The sequence below is a fragment of the Pristiophorus japonicus genome, chromosome 22 (genome assembly GCF_044704955.1).
Source record: "Pristiophorus japonicus isolate sPriJap1 chromosome 22, sPriJap1.hap1, whole genome shotgun sequence".
NCBI lineage: Eukaryota > Metazoa > Chordata > Chondrichthyes > Pristiophoridae > Pristiophorus > Pristiophorus japonicus.
The window spans coordinates 18,980,155-19,001,182 of NC_091998.1; the positions used below are offsets into that span (position 1 = coordinate 18,980,155).

A 21,028-nucleotide genomic window follows, 5' to 3' on the forward strand; every position below is an offset into this window, starting at 1 on the left:
ATCACGTTGCTGTTTGTGGGAGCTTGCAGTGCGCAAGTTGGCTGCCGCGTTTCACACATTACTACAGTAACTACACTCCAAAAGTATTTAATTGGCTGTAAAGCACTTTGAGATGTCCGCTGGTCGTGAAAGGCGCTATATAAATGCAAGTCAGTCTTTCTTTCTTTCTTAGTATTCCTAGCAGGATCTAATGAAGGATTTTCTGGTTGACTAGTAGAGCCACAGTGAAAGACCTGGAGTTCCTTAGTTTGGAATTAGGGTTAAGTTTACCATTGTATCAATGATACTATTTTTTAACAAATGAACTAAACTTTGGATGAATATCATTGCCCTGATGTGTATGGCCCTCAGCAATGGCTTTGGCCTTGCTGAGGTCAGTTTCAATCTGTGCAATTACAAAAATCTAATCTAAATAAAAACATAAGAAATTGGAGCAGGAGTAGGCCATTTGGCCCCTCGAACCTGCTCCACTATGAATAAGATCATAGCTGATCTGATCTTGGGCTCAGCTCCACTTCCCCGCCCGCTTCCCATAACCCTTCACTCCCTTATCGTTCAAAATCTGTCTATCACCACCTTAAATATATTCAATAACCCTTCCTCCACAGCTCTTTGGGGCAGAGAATTCCACAGATTTACAAACCTCTGAGAGAAGAAATTCCTCCTCATCTCAGTCCTAAATGGGCGACCCCCTATTCTGAATAACTTCTAGAAGTACTGCCTCATGAATGTGAGATTTCCAGAAACTGGACCTTAAAGGGGAAAGAAAAGTACTCCCCCAGTTTATATTTTAAAAAATTGATTATAATAATTGTTTAAAAAAAAATGTTTGTCTGCAATAGAGACCCATCAGATTAGGGATCCTTGCTATTGGGCTGTTTCCTTATCAGCAGCAAGGTTAAAGTGAATGGGGTGGTGGAAACGTCAGGCTAGCCTGATAGCCAAACTGAAGCCACCTGACCTCAAAAAACCACACTACCATTTGGAGACAGGCGGACCTGGATTGTCTGTCAGGCTGCTCTGATGTCAAGGTTTCCATCATTCTGAATTTCGCCTCACTCCCGGTGATGTCACCAAAAAGCCTCGGCCGCAAGGACCTCATGGGTCTCTATTTGAGGTTCTCGACATTCCGTTTAAAGTAGGCACCAATGAATTCAGTCAACACAGGGGATGGACTGGCTGACTGTGGATCTGACTGGCCAGCACTCTACCTACTGGATGACCTGGCATTGTCATTAAATGACCCCACTTTCATTTGACCTCTCCAAGTGAAACATTTACCATTGAAATCATAGTGCGTGCAATGATCTCTCTGATGTGATTTCGGCCGCACGTTATGAATGTGGCCATGAGCAGCCTAGACCTGCCTTGGGTTGCTCTGCCTGTGCCTGCGACCAATCACACATTCTATGCTCAACGAGGTGTAAAGGGCTTCTTTGCCTTGAATAGATTTTTGACTGGGGGAAACCTCTGTACTTGATAAGATCTACTTTGTTAATCAAGGCTTATATAGTTGTAAAGGTTTTGAAATATAACCATGGTTTGTAACCAATGTATAAATTTGTAAATTTCCATAGGTTCACATTTTGCTTAAAATGCTTTTGAGCTCCTTTGAAGATTTTTTTTATTCATTCAGGGGATGTGGGTGTCGATGACGAGGCCAGCATTTATTGCCCATCCCTATTTTCCCTTAACTGAGCGTCTCGCTGGGCCATTTCAGAGGGGCAGTTAAGAATCAACCACATTGCTGTGGGTCTGGATTCATATATAGGCCAGACCGGGTAAGGACGGCAGATTTCCTTCCCTAAAGGACAGTAGTGAACTTGTTGGTTTTTTACAACAATCCGGTAGTTGCATGGTCAACATTACTGATTCTCGCTTTTTATTCCAGATTTATTTATTAACTGAACTTAAATTCCCCAGCTGAACTCAAGTCTCTGGATCATTAGTCCAGGACTCTGGATTACTAGTTCAGTAACATAACCCCTATGCTACCATTCCCTATCCCTATGTTGACTTGGCATCTAGCAATAAAGTACTAAAGTCGATTTACTAAGTAATATTAATTTCTAGTTATTATAGCTTTAAGTCTGATTGTACTCTAATAAATATAAGTTAAACCCTTAGTCAAACTCAATATTAAAGTGCTTTACATTATGTCTCGTATTAAGAGGGAAAGTTTAATTGAAGCCTAATTTAAAGTTTTATCACTCTATATTTAACTAAATAATCACATTATATTTATACTCCACGAGCTTTGTGTGAATTTTGTTTGAAGGCCCAAAACGTTTCTGATGGTGACTTTCTCATGTGAGCTCACCCATACAGAAGGAAGTTTGTCCCTCAATGACAGGCCGTAAGGCCCCAAGCCTGGGTGGTGTCCCGGGGCGTCAGAGCTTTGCAGTTTACCATGGAGAGTGTGATCCCCTTCAGTGAGGCTGCATCTGGGCTCTCACCACAGGAGTTCATGGTCTCAGCCTTTGCAGCTTTGGTGGAAGCTCAAACAGCCGCCATGCAGACTCTGGGCTCAGAAACTGTACTCAGCCCTGGAGAGGCAGAGATTGGTGAGAAAATGGGTAGATGCTTTCAAAGAGTTGTTAGAAATCAGGGGTGTCCAAAATGTACATGGTTATGCAATCAAAACTGGTGATACGAATAATGCTGTGTTTTCATGATTGTGTTAAACTGGAGACAAAAAGTCTCTTCAGACTAGTATTAGAATAACTAGACAGATGCTTAGAATGTGCTTATGTTTTTTGTTCCCTGCGGATGTGATAGCATTCTGCACTATGACAGCTATATACAATCTTGTTTTCCAAGCAACTATCTGCTATTTTCAGGTTAGGATTTCAACTCTGTTTATGTATCTTTAATTTGACCAACTAAGACACAATGCCTACAGTTCTTCTATTATTACCAATAATCAAGTTATAATGCTAAAGTGGAGTTAGCTTAACAGAACTGCTTGCGAAGATAATTAATTGGTTGTAGCAGACAAGAGAGCTAAGACGAATTCCAATGGAGGAATCCTCAGAAAGTATAATCAGGAAAGACATGTGAACAAGATCATGAGACTCCTTTCGGGAGGGCTTTGTTTCAAGAATTGAGACAAAGAACTCAATGCCCCATTGGGTACTGAGTTTTTTGGGGATAGGTTAAAAGGTTTTGCTAATATTGCTTCCGATTCTCACCCCTAAAAAGAAAATAACAGTAACACTATGAGGGTTTTTCAGCACAGGTGGTGAAGGGGAGAGCTTCCTTAATTAACACTCTTGGAGGATCTAGAAAGAGGAAGAAAGGCCATAAGCCGGAGATCTGTTCGCGCTGTCAGCCATCTGTCCAATCGGATCAATACCAGCTGCTTGTCACAGTCGTATGATTTGCTGCAAACTAGTGTGTTATATTTGGCCTTAAACTCTGATTAAACACTATGGGCTAGAACCTCCACTTTTGTGCTTATCACCCAAAAATGGGTGATATTTCCGGCGTGGGCGGAAAAAAGAGTTTTCAGATCGCCAGCTTCTCGCCCATTCTCAAAGCACCTAGTCTCCATTTTTGAAAATGGGCATTACCGCGAGCAATCTGAAATGGGCGTCAGCGTTACATTTTTTTGACCTTCTGCCATAAAGTATCGCTGTCCTTAGCAACGGCATGGCAATGCTCGATTCCCGCAATTCAGGACATCAAGGGTCATCATGACATGCGCAGAAGAGGAGACAGAGGGAAAGGAAGCTCAGAGGCACTGAAAGCATGTGTGGCTGTGGTGTGCACTTATCTGGCTGTTGTGGGAGGCACAAGGGAGATTCACCAGTATAAAAAGCCTACTAAGCACCAAGAGCATAGTTGGCATCAACTTAAACTTTAACTGTCACCAAGGTGATGCCCACCATTGATGTATGACCTGCACACCCAGCAGTGTGTCAGCCTTGTAAATAACACCAACATTCTTTCAGGCAAAGCGATCATTGATGAGCTCCTGACATAAGGCTGTTGCAGTTATCATGCCATCATGGGCCCTTTCATGCAGTCTACAGGGTGGATGGGGGCATGGCTTCAGCATCAGCCTGATTGTTCGGGCCGATGTCAGTGTCCGCCTCCTCATCCTTCTCTTCTTCTCCCTGGTGAGGTGAACTGGCAGACTCATCAGTCAATTCTTGTCCCCTCCTGATAGCCAAGTTGTGCAGCGTGGAGCACACCATCACGAATTGAGCTACCTGCTCAGGGTGGTATTGGAGTTTGCCTCCTGAGTGGTCCAGACATCTAAAGCGCTACTTCAGCACTCCAATGGTTTTCTCCACGATATTGCGAGTTGCTCTGTGGCTCTCGTTGTATCGCCTCTCGGCTTCGGTGTGGGTGTCACGCAGGGCGGGGGGGGGGTGTCATCAACCAGGCGGCGAAGCCATATCGTTTGTCACCAAGCATCCAGCGTTGACCTTGTGGCTGATTGTTAAACAAGTCAGATACAGTGCTCTCACGCAGAATGTGAGCATCATGGATGCTGTCCGGAAATTGAGCATTCACTGCCAGTATAATTTTCTGGTGGACAACCAGTTGGACATTCAGGGAGTGGAATCCCTTGTGGTTCCTGGAAACCTCTGCATCCTGAAAAGGTGCTCGCATCGCGATGTGCGTACAGTCTATTGCTCCCTGCACCTTGGGGAAGTTTGCAATTCTGGAGAGTCCTAGAGCCCTCTCACTCGGTGCCTTCCTGGTCATAGGGAAGCTGATCAAGTATCTTTTGCATGCATACAGGGCTTCAGTGACCTGTCTAATGCAGCGATGTGTGGCATGCTGAGAAAGTCTGCAAATGTCGTCAGCTGTGGCCTGAAAAGAACCCGAGGCATAGAATGACAGTGTCACGGTGACTTTGATCTCAGTGATAATCTCTTTGTGTTGCAGTCTCCGAAGGCAGGTGGTGTCGGGCAAGTTGAGGTAAGAATGCTTCTCCTTGTACTTGCGGGGACTGTAACATCTGGTCCTCCTCATCAGTCTGTCACGTCTTACGTTGGGCACATAATGCAGTGGAGTGTACCTTCAGTGATCTCGAGTCTGCTGCATGTAATTGGTCACCAAGAGAGGGTGAGAAAGGACAGGCTCCATTGCAGTAGCTCTCTGTTTTCCACCGATTTATCACAAACAAGAAGACACCTATTCAATTCCAATCGGTCACAGTATGGTCAAGATGTTTGTAGAGATGTTCACATCAATTCCAACGACCTGCAGAGTACATCCGAACTCCGCCGAGGTTGAAGCACAGCGGCCTTTTAAAGGATGCGACATGTGATCTAGAACATGGCGTCCATAACGCTGCAATTAGTTCTGGTTAGTTCCACTTTTTCTGGGCAGTTTTTTGGGCGAGCGATATTGTGGCCGATATGTGTGCGAGGTGATGAAATTGACGCTGGGCGATTTCATGGCCGCTAGTTTCGGTAAATATGCTCTTTACGACACAAAAAAGTGGGCGAGCGTTAATATTGAATTTCGGCGTTAAATCCACGCGGAAAGTAACGCTGGGCGATATTATGGGCGTTCAATTTTCCCATTCTGCTGATTCTGCCCCAAAAAGGTGAGCGGCGGTAATATTTTTTCCCGGCGTTAAGCACATGGGGAAAGTAATGTTTGGCGATAAGTTTCCTAAAAATGCCCATCAGTTTCCATTTTGTGCCAAAATGGGCGATATATGGGCGTTATACGGCTTTAAGTGGGCATTAAGCATGCAAAAAAAGTGGAGTTTCTAGCCCAATATACCCAGCATATTGCTTTGCAGTCGATCCTGATTATTTAAAAGATCAGAGATTAGCTGATATTAACAAATTAGTTAATGTCATCAACGTAGGCGGCAGAGTGCCGATGCCCCGGGAAAGAACACGAGCTGGATGCTGACTTCTCCACACTTTCAGCCATGGTGGTGAAACACCTTGTCAGTTTTCCCAATAGCTGATATAACTGTGTGTGTGAAGCAAGCAGTTATCTTCTCATTGCCGGGCCCATGAAGTCCACATCTCTATCCTCTTTAGCAAAGCTGGGAGTCCTGCAATGAGCTGTCTCCTGGGCTGTCTTTGCCACCAGTACCCGCTGCTGCTCACTAGTGCTGGGTGTTCCAATCATGTGTGGGTCCCTCTACCTCACTCTCTAACCCAGCCACAGATCTGTGATGAGCCACAGCCCCACGGCACAGAGGAAAAGACAAGCGTTGCCCCCTCGCAGGAGGTCAGCACATCTGTACCCTTGCCACTGACTCAACCAATGACCTTGCAGCAGCCTAAGTGCTCGAGTTCCCAGAAATCGGCAGCCACGTGTGACTCAAGTGTCCCCAACATGTAGAAAATTTTGAGGGGCCTAGATAGAATGATAGGAAAGATCTATTTCCCTTAGCAGAGTGGTCAATAACCAGGGGCATGGATTTAAAGCAATTGGTTGGGAGGGGATTGGAGGAGAAATTGTTTCACCCGGAGGGTGGTGGGGCTCTGGGGCTCACTGCCTGAAAGGGTGGTCGAGGCAGAAACCCTCATAGCATTTAAAAAGTACTTGGCCGAGCACTTGAGTTACTGCAAGGCTACGGGCCAAGAGCTGGAAAGTGGGATTAGGCTGGGAACTCTTTGTCGGCTGGCACAGACACGATGGGCCAAATATTCTCCTTCTGTGCTGTAAGTTTCTGTGATTCTATGATTCTATGAGCAACCACGGCCTTCCAGCAGCTCTGCTAACACTACTGGGGGGGGCATCTCATAGGTCTGGTAGAGTTAGTAAATCTTTTAAGTAAAGCAGCATGGGCTGATCTCTTGGGTGATTTTAAGAATTCATAACATGATTGTGTTTGGAATTAAAACCAACACCTTTATTACATTTGAAATTTTGATCTATAATGTCTTCTCGTGACAGCTTCTTAAAACATAAGAATTAGGAGCAGGAGTAGCCCATTCGGTCCCTCGAGCCTGCTCTGCCATTCAATGGGAGTATAGCTGATCTCCGACCTCAACTCGAACTGCCTTGTCAGAATTTCATTGCCACAGAGACAGGAGGAATGGTTTCAATGTTCTTCAGGCAGAATCAAGAGATTGGTGAAGGGTTAAGAACTGTTAATGCTAAGGGGATTGGGGAGGTCACTGAGAGCGCTGCTCTGCCACCTGATCTCTGGCCTCTCTAGTTTCAGTGCAGCTTTCTCAGAAATATTGAAGAATGTAACTCAGACGATAGACCCTGTGGGCTGGCTATGGTCTTCTGCGAGCAGCCCCTGCCTCCGCCCTTCCCCCGCCCCTCACCTGCTGTCTTCTAACAGGCTCAGTTGCTGCTGGTTCTTCAAGCTGCTGCTCCTCTTCCTCCAACCCTTCGTCCATCCGAAGGAGAGAAGTGAAAGCAGCAACCACGATAAGCAGTGAGTGCTCAATGAGGGTAGGCAAGGTGGGAGGCGGAGAAACGTCAGGAAGAAGACAACTGGAAGCTCAGAACTGCTTTGGAGATGCACTATGGAGCCCAAATGACATCGTTGGACCCCGAATTGAATTTATTCACGAGGCTCCCACCACTTTCCCACAGGTGCGTCGGTGAGCCGAGTCAGCTCTGGAGTTAAGATGGCGGTTGGCGGTATCTGGGGCAGTAACCCGACGTGTGCAATTTTAACTGCGCACCTGCCCTGCTCCTGCCGGGAGGGTTGGGTTAAAATCAGGGCCAAGGTCACAAAATCCTCCAGCATGTATTCAGATTTATAGGAAGACTTGCATTTATATAGCACCTTTCATGACCACTGGACATCTCAAAGCACTTTACAGCCAATGAAGTACTTTTTGAAGCGTAGTCACTGTTGTAATGTATGAAACTGGGCAGCCAATTTGCACACAGCAAGCTCCCACAAATAGCAATGTGAAAACAACCAGATAATCTGTTTTTGCTATGTTGATTGAGGGATAAATATTGGCCAGAACACCAGGGATAACTCCTCTGCTCTTTGAAATAATGTCATGGATGTTTTACGTCCACCCGAGAGAGCAGACGAGGCCTTGGTTTAACGGCTCATCTGAAAGATGGCATCTCCGACAGTACAGCACTCCCTCAGCACTACACTGGGAGTTTCAGCCTAGATTTTTGTGCTCAAGTCTCTGGAGAAGGCCCTTCCGCCACGATAAACCAGGGGATGGAACCAGACCCCCCTCGGGCTGTACTTGTTAATCTGCTTGTATACACAGAGCACCATGTACTGAAAAACACCTGTGTTGTGCCATGTATAATGAAAGTCTCTGCACTGTTTAGTTACTTGTAAAGAAATGTAAATGTATTCTCATCCATTCCGTGTATTGCTTTCATCTACATAGTGCTACATGTAACGTGATTCGTGATCGGTATTGAAATGTATCCTGGAATGTAATGTAAACCTGTTCTCATCTACTCCATGTAATACCCTTATTTGCACAGTACTACGTGTAACGTGATTTACGGATTGTACTAAACTGTACCTTGAAATGAAATGCACTGTATTGTATGGAACTGCTGTCAGCATCCAAACGGATTGTATGGAATTGCTGACCGCAAGGCACTGAACTATTTTCTAATGTATTGTGAAAATGTTATATAAATAAAGTATATTTTTGAAAATAGAAGGGACTTGAACCCACAACCTTCTGACCCAGAGTGCTATCCACTGCACCACAGCTGATGCTGTAACTAAATGCAACTTAAATGCAACTACACTGCAGCACCCTCTGTCTAACAGCCGCAGATGCAGAGGAACAAGGTGAACTACACAACTGAACCCCATTCTCTCAGTCTTATTTGCACTATACGTGACATGGTGAATAATTTGGGAAATATAGGCTGCGATTTTATTCCCACCCCAATGGACAAGGTCATTTGCTGGGGCGGTGGGGGGTGGGGGGGGATAGGGGGGGGATAGAGGACCGCAAAGATCTGCAGAGGTTGGGGGTCCCGGCACAGCGGAGGGCCGGATTATTTCGGTGAGCCCCGGAGGAGCGCCCACCTTTGGCGGGTCTCTTTGGTTCCATTGCCCGCGGAGCCTGCATGGTGCAGGCACCGACCAGTTCCGTCACATGATTCCGACTTCCATATTAAAGGGGGGGGGGGGTGCTTATTGCCTGAATCAGGCAGGTGCTTTGGACACCCAGCAGTAGGTCTCTTTCAAAATGGAGCCACCCGCCTTGCCCGTGTTAACGGGACAGTAAAGTTATCGACCCCACTTTGAGGCCAGGCAAAGGCAGTGAAAATCAATTCCCAGGAGTGCTGTGCCACTGAACTAATTTCAAATAATGCAGAAATGTTGCTGCCGTCATCAACAAGAGTAAAGCTGACTTGTCGAACAGATGATTCGTATGACTTTGAGGTAACCTTACTAAATAAATCAATGTTTCCCACTTAGTTTTTCAATGGTATCGCCCAGATCTGAAAACGCCCGCTGGGACCAAACCGCTGACATGCACCGCCGAGAGAATCACCGGGGCGTAAGTTTGGCCTCAACGGAAACCCGACCAGATCGCCGAGGGAACCGCCCTGTGAAAGCTGCTTAACCAGTGCGGTAGGTGAGTACTCAGCAAAGAAAGGTAAGTTAAAGGTTCTTTCTTTATTTTTTTTTAATTGTAAAACAGCAATTAGATTTAAAAGTCTCTTGGGAATGTTTTAAAACTTTTTATTTTGTTTTTTGTGAATTAAAAAAAAGGTTTTTCCCCTCCCTAGGCCCAACTGCAACCTTGGACTAAATTTTTTTTTAAACTGCCCGTTTTACATAGTTTCCCTTTAACCGCCGAGATTATTTTTAACTTGATTATGGAAATTTTCGCCGGCGTTACGTGCAAAACATTAGCGTTATTTTCTGTGCAGGCAATTGGGCGTTGAGGGGCTCTCGGGGAGGTCTAGCCCATTGGGTGTTGAGGGGCTCTCGGGGAGGCCTAGCCCATTGAGCATGGAGAGGCTCTCGGGAAAGTCTAGCCCATTGTCTTTATGTAAATTTTGAATACATATGTGGCTCAGTTGCCGTGTTTCCCACATTACAACACTCCAAAAGTACTGAATTGACTATAAAGCGCTTTGCGACGTCCAGTGGTCGTGAAAGGTCGTGAAATAAATGCAAGTCTTTCTATTTCAGTCCATGCCTGTATAGCTCTCATTCTGGACCATCAGTCAGTATCTATTCGTCTGTGTTAGCAAGAACCTTCCTTAAATTATCCACCAGGTGTGGCTGAGCATCCCAATCTGCTCCACTTTAACCGTCCTGTGGACCACTGTGTTGCAGTTCTTAGATCACAGTGCATGTGGGGAATGTGAAAAAGCCAACAATAATTCAGTATTTAAACCGTTGTGTATGGTCAGTGATTCGAATAAATGCTTAAACAGAGCGATGCTTAGGAGCCTTGTCAGTAGATGGTGCTGTGGTGTGCGATTGGGTTTGAGCATCTTAAACTGCTGAGTCACGGTGCAGGAAGGGGAGACGAAGTGTAGAAAAAGCCTCGGTAGAAATGATTTCAGAAATGAAAGCAATTCCCACCCACTCAAAAGCACACCTACTGTTTTTATCAACAATGTACACGCTTTGACAAGTTTTACTGTCCAGGGCTGATGATGATCACGCATTGTCCCCACTTGTAATTGCCAGGCAATCGCTCACGAAACATAGAAACATAGAAAATAGGTGCAGGAGCAGGCCATTCGGCCCTTTGAGCCTGCACCACCATTCAATATGATCATGGCTGATCATTTTTGCAACTTCAGTACCCCATTCCTGCTTTCTCTCCATACCCCTTGATCCCTTTAACCATAAGGGCCGCATCTAACTCCCTTTTGAATATATCTAACGAACTAGCCTCAACAACCTTCTGTGGTAGAGAATTCCACAGGTTCACAATTCACTGAGTGAAGAAGTTTCTCCTCATCTCAGTTCTAAATGGCTTACCCCTTACCCTTAGTCTGTGACCCCTGGTTCTGGACTTCCCTAACATCGGGAACATTCTTCCTGCATCTAACCTGTCCAATCCCGTCAGAATTCTATATGTTTCTGTGAAATCCCCTCTCAATCTTCTAAATTCCAGTGAATATAAGCCCAGACGATCCAGTCTTTCTTCATATGTCAGACCTGCCATCCTGGGAATCAGTCTGGTGAACCTTTGCTGCACGCCCTCAATGTAAAGCTGTGCTTACATTGGGCGCAGTGGACTCTGGGATCGCTGCCTCCAGGTGGGCAGGTGAGGTACAACCGGTGTTGTCCAATGAGCAGCGAGCACTAAAGCCGGCAGATTGGGAAAGGCCGACCGTCGATGGGAAGATAAAATATGGGAAGGACCGTATGTGACCGCAGCTCCCCTGTGGCTGGTCTTGGTGAATCTGCCATGTTTACTCTGGGGCTGAAGCCAGTTGTGTGAGGCTCACACGTTAGGAATCGACAGCACAAGCACCCCAACGAAACCTAATATCAAAGCTGCTCTGTGGTTATATTGTAGTGTTGTATCTCAGATCAGTAGATCTACAAATTACATTTATATAGTGCCTTTAACGCAATAAAATGTCCCTCGACCTTCACAGGAGTGTTCTCAAACAAAATTTGACACCGAGCCACATAGAGAGATATTAGGGCAGATGACCAAAAGCTTGGCTAAAGAGGTAGGTTTTAAGAAGCATCTTGAAGGAGGAGAGAGAGGTGGAGCAGTTTGGGGAGGCATTTCCAGAGCTTGGAGATGAGGCAGCTGAAGGCACGGCCACCGATGTTGGGGCAAAGGAAATCGGAGATATCCAAAAGGCCAGAATTAGAGGAGCGCAGATATATCGGAGGATTGTAGAGATAAGGATTGTAGAGCGAGGCCATGGAGGGATTTGAACACCGGGATGAGAATTTTGAAATTGAGGCGTTGCTGGAACGGGAGCCAATATAGGTCAGTGAACACAGGGTGATGGGTGAACGGGACTTGGTGCGAGTGAGGACACGGGGAGCCGAGTTTTGGATGAGCTCACATTTATGGAGGGTGGGTGGTGAGAGACCAGTCAGGAGTGCGTTGGAATCTGCTACTGAAGCAATGGGCGCTGCACTTTTTTTGTACTGCCTGGCTCTGAATGCAGCTCACACAGTTTGGACAGGGCTCTGCCCTTGCCTGTTTACACATATGTGCAGATCTTCACTGCCAACTGGTAAATTTACAAAGTATCCAGGTAGTCCGAAGAATCATTCTGCCGACTTGACTGGATATATACTCCATAGGGCTGAATATCCTCGCCCCGCCCCTCCATCCTCTGACTCACCTGAAGTTGAGCATTGTGCAGATCTTAGCATCTGACTAGACCACAGCTATGGCGACATTTTGGGATTAAGCTGATGTCCTTGGCCGGAACGTCACCAAGCTGCAGGTATGTCCTTGTGAATGTGTGGCTGTTCCAGATCTCAGAACTTGCACAGTGAAACTTTCTGTTAGCTTCAGAGCTGTTGGTTTTTGTCAATAGCCACATGGCCTCCTCTCCCACTATTGCATGTTGCTACCCTAAACTTATCTGGTGGAAGGTTTGACGAGGTTGCTGACAGCCTCCTTTTATGACCCTACCACCTCCCCCACCCCCCCCCCCCACAATATGAATGGGTGCCAACTCTCTCTGGGTGACTGCCACACTGAGATCCAGGAGGTCTTTTGATGTCCCACCAAAAGGTGGGAGTTTTCTGTCTACGCTGTGAGTGCCCCAGAAAATGGTAGGCGTGAAGCCTTTATGTTGGGGTTCGGTTTACTTCTCTCTCAATAACAGCCGCAAGGGTCAGTGTCTATAATCTCATGAGAATACAGAGAATCAGCAAAGTAAAGTGAAAAATGGACAAATTGTTCTTAATATTATTTGCTGGCATTTCAGGTGTGGAGGTAGAATCTGGATTAGCTGCCGGTGACCAGGGATGAAAATCTTATTGATAAAATGGAATGATGCTTCAGGGGACACACTTTTGTTGCTTAATGCTTTTCCTCAGGAGATTGAATAAATGAGTAAACTTGATGGGATAGATTATATATAGACTGTGAAAAGAATTGATTTGTGAGCCAATCCTTTATCCTTCTGTGCTTTCTTATCTTTTGAGTCCATTTTTAAGGTTGATTGTACATGGTTCATGGATTGTTTTAAGGATTAAGGAACTAAGTCCCAGGAAGAACCATTTACACTATAGGACCTTGCTGTGAGCAAATTGGCTGCTTCATTTGCCTATATGAGAACAATGGCTATACTTCAAAAGTAATTAACTGACTGTGACATAATTTGGGATATCTTGAGGACATATGATGCTTTATACTAACTTGGCTACATTTTTTGAGGAGGTAACAAGGAGGGTCGATGAGGGTAGTGCATTTGATGTAGTGTATTTGGATTTTAGCAAGACTTTTGATAAGATCACACATGGCAGACTGGTCACAAAGGTAAAAGCCCATGAGATCCAAGGCAAAGTGGCAAGTTGGATCCAAAATAGTCTCAGAGGCAGGAAGCAAAGGGTAATGGTTGATGGGTGTTTTTGTGATTGGAAGGCTGTTTCCAGTGGAGTTCCACAGGGCTCAGTCCTGGGTCCCTTGGTTTTTGCTATGAGGAAAGATTGGATAGGCTGGATCTGTTTTCTTTGGAACAGAGGAGGCTGAGGGGAGACCTTATTGAGATGTATAAAATTATGAGGGACCGAGATAGAGTGGCTAGGACGGACCTATTTCCCTTAGCATAGGGGTCAACAACCTGGGGGCATAGATTTCAAGTAACTAGTAAGAGGTTTAGAGGGGATTTGAGGGGAAATGTTTTCACCCAGAGGGTGGTGGGGGTCTGGAACTCACTGCCTGAAAGGATGGTAGAGGCAGAAACTCTCACCACATCTAAAGAGTACTTTGATGTGCACTTGAAGTGCTGTAACCTAAAAGGCTACGGACCAAGAGTTGGAAAGTGAGATTAGGCTGGATAGCTCTTTGTCAGCTGATGCGGACACGATGGGCTGAAATTGCTTCCTTCCGTGCTGTAAATTTCTATGATTCTATGAAACAGATAAAATATCCCAAATAAATAAATCACATTGAAGCCGATCCATTTTCTTTGACAAAGTGCATTTATTTGTGAATGGCATGTTGATTGCTACTTGTTCATTGATTATATTTGTAGCAACTGTTAGTATATCATCTCACCGCGGACTCAAAAATGTCTGAATCCAAATGCGCAATGCGCATGTATTTAAATATATTAAAATCAACAGGAAAATTAAGGCTTTTTCTGTTGTATTTGATTTCATAGACATCAAAACTATTTCTCAAAGTGAAAGATATTTGTAAGCACCCCATGGCAATGGCAATGTTTAATTGTGCAATTATTCATGCAACAATAAATTAAAATTGAAATTATTCCCCTGAGAAAATCCCATACTTCCTATTGCACAAACATATATTTCATTTCTATGTTCTTAAATTGCTAAAGTGCCAGGCCTTTACCATGTAACATGCATTTCTTATTGTCGGATCTATTAAGTTTTCTTGTATTCATTTACTTTCTTTGGCATCACTTTTAGTGTCTGAGGAAGTGGTCACCGACTTTTCTTCCTTTTTTGTTTCTTCAATCACTTCTTTTTTCACCGTGCTCGTAACTGACACTTTCGTTGTCTCTTCCTTGCTCTTGATGCTTTCCTCTGCAATTTTCTGAATGACCTCTGTGGAGGTTTTTGTAGTTTTCTTCTCTGTCTCAACTACTTTCTCTTCTTTATCCAATTTGATATCCAAGCCGTTTACGACAGCCTCTGGTATTTTGGCTACAGACTGCGTGCTCTTGCTTTCAGGATTGTCACTTGCAACTTTCTCTTCCACTTTCTCTGCCTTGGAGGCTTTCACTGTTTTTCCTTCACTTTCTTTGCTATCGTCCTTCTTGTCGCTATCTTTGTCAGTTTTCTTTTCTTCCGCTGTTGGTGATTCCTTGTCCTTATTGGGTTCTTTCCCCTCCTTCTTCGGGATATCAGATTTTTTCTCTTCGACTTTTTCTTCCTTTGGTTGTTCTTTAGACTTCTCGGTCTGCCCGGAAGTTTCTGATGCCTTTGTTTCTTCACTCGCTTGAACTTTCTCCACTTTGATTTTCTGGTTTTCATTTTCTTTTGCTGATTCTTGAGGAGCAGCTTCTTTTTCCTCTGCTTTCGTCTTTTCTTTCACTTTAGGTGATTCTTGTTCTGGTTTATCCGCTTGCTTGCTATCTTTACTTTCCTCTGGATTTTCTTCAGCAGCAGGTTCAGGTTCATCTTTTTGGCTGGTACTTGTTCCTTTTGACTCCTCTTTTTGTTGAGCCGCAGTGTCTTCAGCCTCTTCCTTGGTAGTTTTTTTGTCTGTAGCACCTCCTGGCTCTGTCTGATCTTCCTCACTAGCTGCTGGTGTCACACTTTCAGCTTCATCTTTTGGGCTGGCAATTTCTTCCACTTCCGCCTCTGCGTTTGTTTCAGATGTTGCTCGCTCTTCAGACCCTTTCGTTTCCGTAGTTTCTTCTTTGCCTTGTTTTCCTTCAGCGTCTTTTTCCTCTTCAGTGTCTTTCCTTTCTGTAGTTTTTTGCTGTTCAGTCTTGTCTTTTGTTTCAGGAGCTTCTTGTTCTTCAGAATCTTTTGTCTCTGTGGTCTCCTCCTCTTCAGCGTCTTCTCTAGTTTCTGCCGTTTCTTCTTCAACCTCTTCTTTTGTTTCAACGGCGTCGAGCTCTTCAGTCTCTTTTGTTTTTGTAGATTCCTCTTCAGCCTTTGTTTCTGTCGTCTCTGCTACTTCACTCTCCTCTTTTGTTTCAATGCTTTCAGTCTCTTCAGATTCTTTTGCCGCCTTTGTTTCTTCCTTCTCGGCTTCTTTACTATCTACAGCTTCTTCCTCTGTGCTCTCTTCTTTAGTTTCACTGGTTCTCTCAGCCTCCTCCTCATCTGAAGCTTCAGCTGTCGTTGCCTCATCCTTATCTTCATCCTCTTCCTGTTTAGTTTGGTCCTCTTCATCAAATTTCTCACCAGACCCGTCATCGGAGATCGCTCTGAGAACAGTATCTTCAAGCTCTGCCATGTCAACTTCCTTTGTTGTCTCACTTATAATTTCTTCGACAAATTTGTACTGAGGTGCAATCTTTGTGGGGGTGCCCTTGGTCTTAGCCGTGACATAAACTGAGTGTGTCACAGGCTGTGCTTGTCTGTATGTATACGAAGCAGGAGTGAAGCTATCTGCAATTGAGCCAAATCTTGTCTCTTCACCTTCAAGCAGTTTCCTTAATAAAGAAGAGAGCACAGTTATGTATTTATAAGATGCATTAAACTTGTGTATGTAAAACTGAAACAATAGAAACATAGAAACATAGAAAATAGGTGCAGGAGTAGGCCTGCAGATTAGGAAAAGGGGAATAGGCCAATGCTTTATGACTTTAAAGCTACCATAGACAGTTTGGTATAATTAAATTATTTCTTTTTTGTCTCGCTTTTACATGGTTTGTATTTCTCTCTCTTTGTAAGTCCTTCACGCTAAGCACCATGCAATTGAGCAAATGACCTTCTCCGAGACCCCTGTCCCTGCTATACTAGGCCACTGTCCATGGAGGAGAGTAATGTAGGGTGCCTAGCTCTCCATTTTCTTATCCTACCTTTGGAAAACCACATTGCATCTGCACAATGCCCATGGCTTTCCCATGACAGTAACATTGTGGCCAGTTGTGAATCATATGAAGAATCACTGACTCAAACTTGAAAATTTAAAAATGATTTTCTAAATTCTATCCCTTCTCTTCTGAAGTCCGGCATTGGAGTTGAGGTGCAGATCAGCCATGATCTAAATGAGTGGTGGAGCAGGCTCGAGGGGCTAAAGGACCCTCTCCTATTTCTTGCTGGGTCTATTTGTGCTAGTAGCCCTTCAGCATCTTACTCAAATGCACCAATCTCTACACGACTGAACACGGTGAATATCTGCAAATTATTTTATCATATGGGGACATCGCAGCCAAATCCAATCCTGCCCTAACTCACTGTCCACACACATGCTGTTTAAGATATTTTAAATTACCTGACATTAACTCACTTATTTAAACCCTGTTGCAGTAACCTTGAAGCACTTTATTTTAAATATAATGTAACATTAAAACATCATTAACTTTCTTCAGATATCTGTTTATGTTGATGGGTACAATCCTAAAGGGGGTGCAGGAACAGAGACCTGGGGGTATGTGTGCACAAATTGTTGAAGGTGGCAGGGCAGGTAGAGAAAGCGGTTTAAAATGCATACAGAGTCTTGGGCTTCATACATAGAGGTTTTGATGAACTTTTATAAAACACTGGTTCAGCCCCAACTGGAGCAGTTTAGGAAGGATGTGAAGGCCTTAGAGAGGGTGCAGAAAAGATTTACAAGAATGATTCCAGGGATGAGGGACTTCAGTTTCGTGGATAGACTGGAGAAGCTGGGGTTGTTCTCCTTGGAACAGAGAAGATTGAGAGGGTTCTAGACAGAGCAGATTGAACGAAACTGTTCCCATTGACGGAAGGGTCAAGAACCAAAGGACACAGGTTTAAGGCAGAAGAACCAAAGGTGACATGAAGAAAAACTTTTTAATGCAGCGAGTGGCTATGATCTGAAATGCAATGCCTAAGAGGGTGGTGGAGGCAGATTCAATTGTGGCTTTCAAAAGGGAGTTGGATAGGTACCTGAAGGAAAAAAAAATGCAAGGCTCCGGGGAAAGGGCGGGGCAGTGGGAATAACTGAGGTGTGATTGCAGAGAGTCAGCACGGGCTCGATGGGCCGAATGGCCTCCTTCTGTGCTGTAACCGTTCTATGATTCTACGCTGAACACAGCATGCAAATTTTAATAACATTTAATGAAAACATGTTCTGTCTTCAGAAGCCTGTAATCCACATTGGGAGTGGTCATGCTGGTATAGGTGCAAGCCCTTCAACACAGCTTACCTGCTTGTGTCAAACCCCAAAGCAGAGACATTTGGCACAAAATACATGAAGGAAATTCAATCTGATTTTTATTTCATAGAATTATGATGAAAAACTTCACGAATTCGAGTTATTTTTTGAAAAAGTGTCAGTTACAGTTAGTTACTGACCGGAAAGGTGAATTGTAAAATGCATCAAAAGATTTGCTCCAATGATTACGGATGTAGAAATATCATCCTGGGAATGTGAGGGTTAGAAGTTAAATATAAAAGATGTTGGGGTAAAAAATCCATTGTCTTTAAGCCTGGTCTGTGTCCCCACCATGTTTCTGAGGGAGTCTAGCTTAACTTAGGGGACCGAAATAGCCGGGGCTGCAAAAACAGCGCACAATAACTGCAAGTGGCCAGTGAGAGGAGTGTTTTCAATGACGAACTTTGCTGAAGCTCTGCCTCTCAGCTCCCCACCCTCCAGCAAACTGCAGCATCGCATCACCGCATGGTGCCTCATCTTGCGGCCGAAGTGAAACATTGCTCAGAATTCACCTGGCAGCACTACACTGAAGAAACGAGGTGTTAGCTTTCTATTTTCAGTTTGCTGCTCCCTGAACACTGCTTTGGCTTTTCTGGGAGCGGGTTAATGGTAGAAACGATTGTTGCAGAGTATGGTAATGGTCCTAGGATGCTGCACAGGTCCCCATTTACAGGATCCTCACGCCCCTCAGTTCTCACCTCCACACACTGTACTTGTGAAATCACCGACAATATTAACTCACAACCGCTCTGGTTTATCGAGAATCAATCCTGTGGCACTTACCTCAGTCTCTGTTAATGTTAACCCTTTCAACACCGATTGTCCTTGGTGACTTTGGAAATACACACAGACCCCTTTGCAAGAATAATTATCTGCGAAATCTGATGATGTTATGAAATTGCACACGCGAAACTGTATAGAATCAGACAAGGTTTCTTAATATTCAGGGTCCTCGGAATAGAGGGAGGCATGTTCTGTTTTTTGATTTTGGTGCAGGATCGCAACTTGATTCCTGAGCAAGTTGAAATATTCTCAGCGTAATTTTTGCACAGATTGATTGGGGAGAAAAAGAAATCTCGTTGTATTGAATAATGTACTGTTTTGCTCTCTAGTTTATCTCTCTCTCAAGATCACTGCAGCTTTAACCCTTTCTCGTATCTCCATGTTTTTGGTGGGACTGCGTTCACCACTTTTAGAGATTTCAGGTCCATCTCTAACTGCTCGGAATACAGTCACAATAGCGGCTTAGGAGTTGACGAGTTGTTCAGTTTTGCTGACTGCGAGCAAGGCTGTCGGTCAGAGGTAGAATATAGTCAGAAAGGAGAAATGCTCAGCTCTGCAATCTCCTTGAAGTTATTAATGCTAATATAGAAAAGGAGTGGTCTACACTAAGGGGCGCTAATGTCTGGCTTTGTGCGTTAGATTGATTGTTTGATAGTTCGCAAACCATATGCAGAAATACTGCGGAGGTATGCGGAACAGGTCACTGACGCAAATAATTTAACCCCTTCAGGGCGACTGCAGCTGATTCTGCACCTTTCCAGAGAGCACACGTTTCCTCATTCTACAGTTTAACATTCGCAGCTTGCGATCATTTCTTAACCTGGCGTGTGACATGATCGACATGGCAATACGGCGGAGTGCGAGACACAGCAGCGGGAAGTTAGGATTAACCCTACCTGTAGGACGCAATCTCCACATCTAAAGCCATTTTGACATTCAGCAGATCTTGGTATTCCCTCAGGTGATGAGTCATTTCCCATTTTGTATTTTTAAACTCGTTTTCTAAATGTTGAATAGTATCCTGCAAAACAAAAGGTGATTAAAAAAAAACGTTACAACGAACGCCAGCGGAAATCAAACCCGAGCAAAATTGAGAGCGGACCGCCAGTTCTCACCTGGTAGTGTACCAATTCTGCATCGTGTCTTTCTTCAATGTCGTTCAGCTGTTTCTCCAGAGATTCCTTGGTGCCTCTGACAGTCTCCAGCTCGATGCTCTTGGTCTGCAGTTGCCTGCGATATTCGCTGATCTCCTGCCGGGTGCTCTGCAACGCCACGTTGTTGATCTCCGCCGCCTCGTTAAGTTTGGCCACTCTGGATCGGAACCATTCCTCGGCCTGCTGCATGTTGCCATTGGTGTATCCTTCCATCTGGGCTCGGATCTCCCTCAGGGCTCCCGTCAGGTCGGGCTTGGTGAAATCTTTCATTTCAACACTGACCTGCGAGGCTTGGATCTGAGCGAACAGATCAGCCACCTCTTCCTCGTGGTTGGTCTTCAGGAACACGATTTCATCGGCCAGGGACTGAGCTTTCTTCTCAAGTTCCAACTTAATCAAGTGAGCCTCGTCCCTGTCTTTCTTAAAGACTCGAATGTTGTTCTCCACCTCGTCTCGAAGGCGGGCCTCGTCCTCATACTTGTTCTTCAGCTGTTGCAGGTCTTCCCCCAGGTGCTCGCTGTCCAGGTGCACCTGCGACTTCTGGTTCTCGATGTCTTGGATGAGGCTGCGAAGTTCTCGGATCTCGGGCTCGTAGATGTTGGCCAGGCGAGAAGGAGAAGTCTGCTTTTGCCTGAGCTCTGTGATTTCCACCTCCAGACCCTTGTTCTGCTGCTCCAGCTGCCTGACCTTGTCGATGTAGCCGGCGAAGCGGTCGTTGAGACCCTGCATCAGCTCCTTCTCGTTGGCGCTGAGCGCTTTCTGCTCGTCATTGTAGAGAGCCGGGTGTCCGAGATCGCCGCTGTCCGAGGACCTGTAGCCGCGGGCGGTGGAAAGGCTGGAGCGCTTGTACGTGGAGCCGACGCTGCTGCTGCTGCCCCTGGACCAGTTGTGGGCGCGGTAACCGGGCGCTGAATAGCCCAGGTTCCGAGTCAGACTGCGGGTCGGGTCTGTGTGCACCTTCCGGTACGGGGAACCGCCGAGAGAATCCCAGCCGTAGCTCATCCTGCTGCTGCTGGGCTGTCTGCAACAGTGCAGAGTCAGCGCTCTCTCTCCGCCTTATATAGAGGGTGCTAACACTGCAAAACCCATCCTTTGCCTGCTGTTTGCTATTCTGAAGGGGGATTTGGGACGTATGACGCACACAACCCTCTCTCCCTGACTTTCGGATTTGCATTTAAAATGGAAATGTTCAGTTTAGAGGTGGAA

At 45.1% G+C, this 21,028-nt stretch overlaps 2 protein-coding genes across 2 annotated transcripts in view; both read right to left on the reverse strand.

Moving 5' to 3' along the window:
• Positions 1–7,337, reverse strand: part of LOC139235181 (neurofilament light polypeptide-like) — a 30,221-nt gene extending 22,884 nt beyond the window's left edge. The window contains exon 1 of the mRNA XM_070866400.1: positions 7,263–7,337. Coding sequence (XP_070722501.1) covers positions 7,263–7,337 — 75 coding nt within the window. The remainder of the gene's footprint in view (positions 1–7,262) is intronic.
• Positions 7,338–14,468: 7,131 nt separating this feature from the next.
• Positions 14,469–20,824, reverse strand: LOC139235182 (alpha-internexin-like). The gene is made up of 3 exons (XM_070866401.1): positions 19,784–20,824; positions 19,565–19,689; positions 14,469–16,197 (listed from the first exon to the last, which is right to left on the reverse strand). The coding sequence occupies exons 1-3, from the start codon at positions 20,822–20,824 to the stop codon at positions 14,469–14,471; spliced, it is 2,895 nt and encodes a 964-aa protein (XP_070722502.1).
• Between the last annotated feature and the right edge of the window lie 204 nt (positions 20,825–21,028).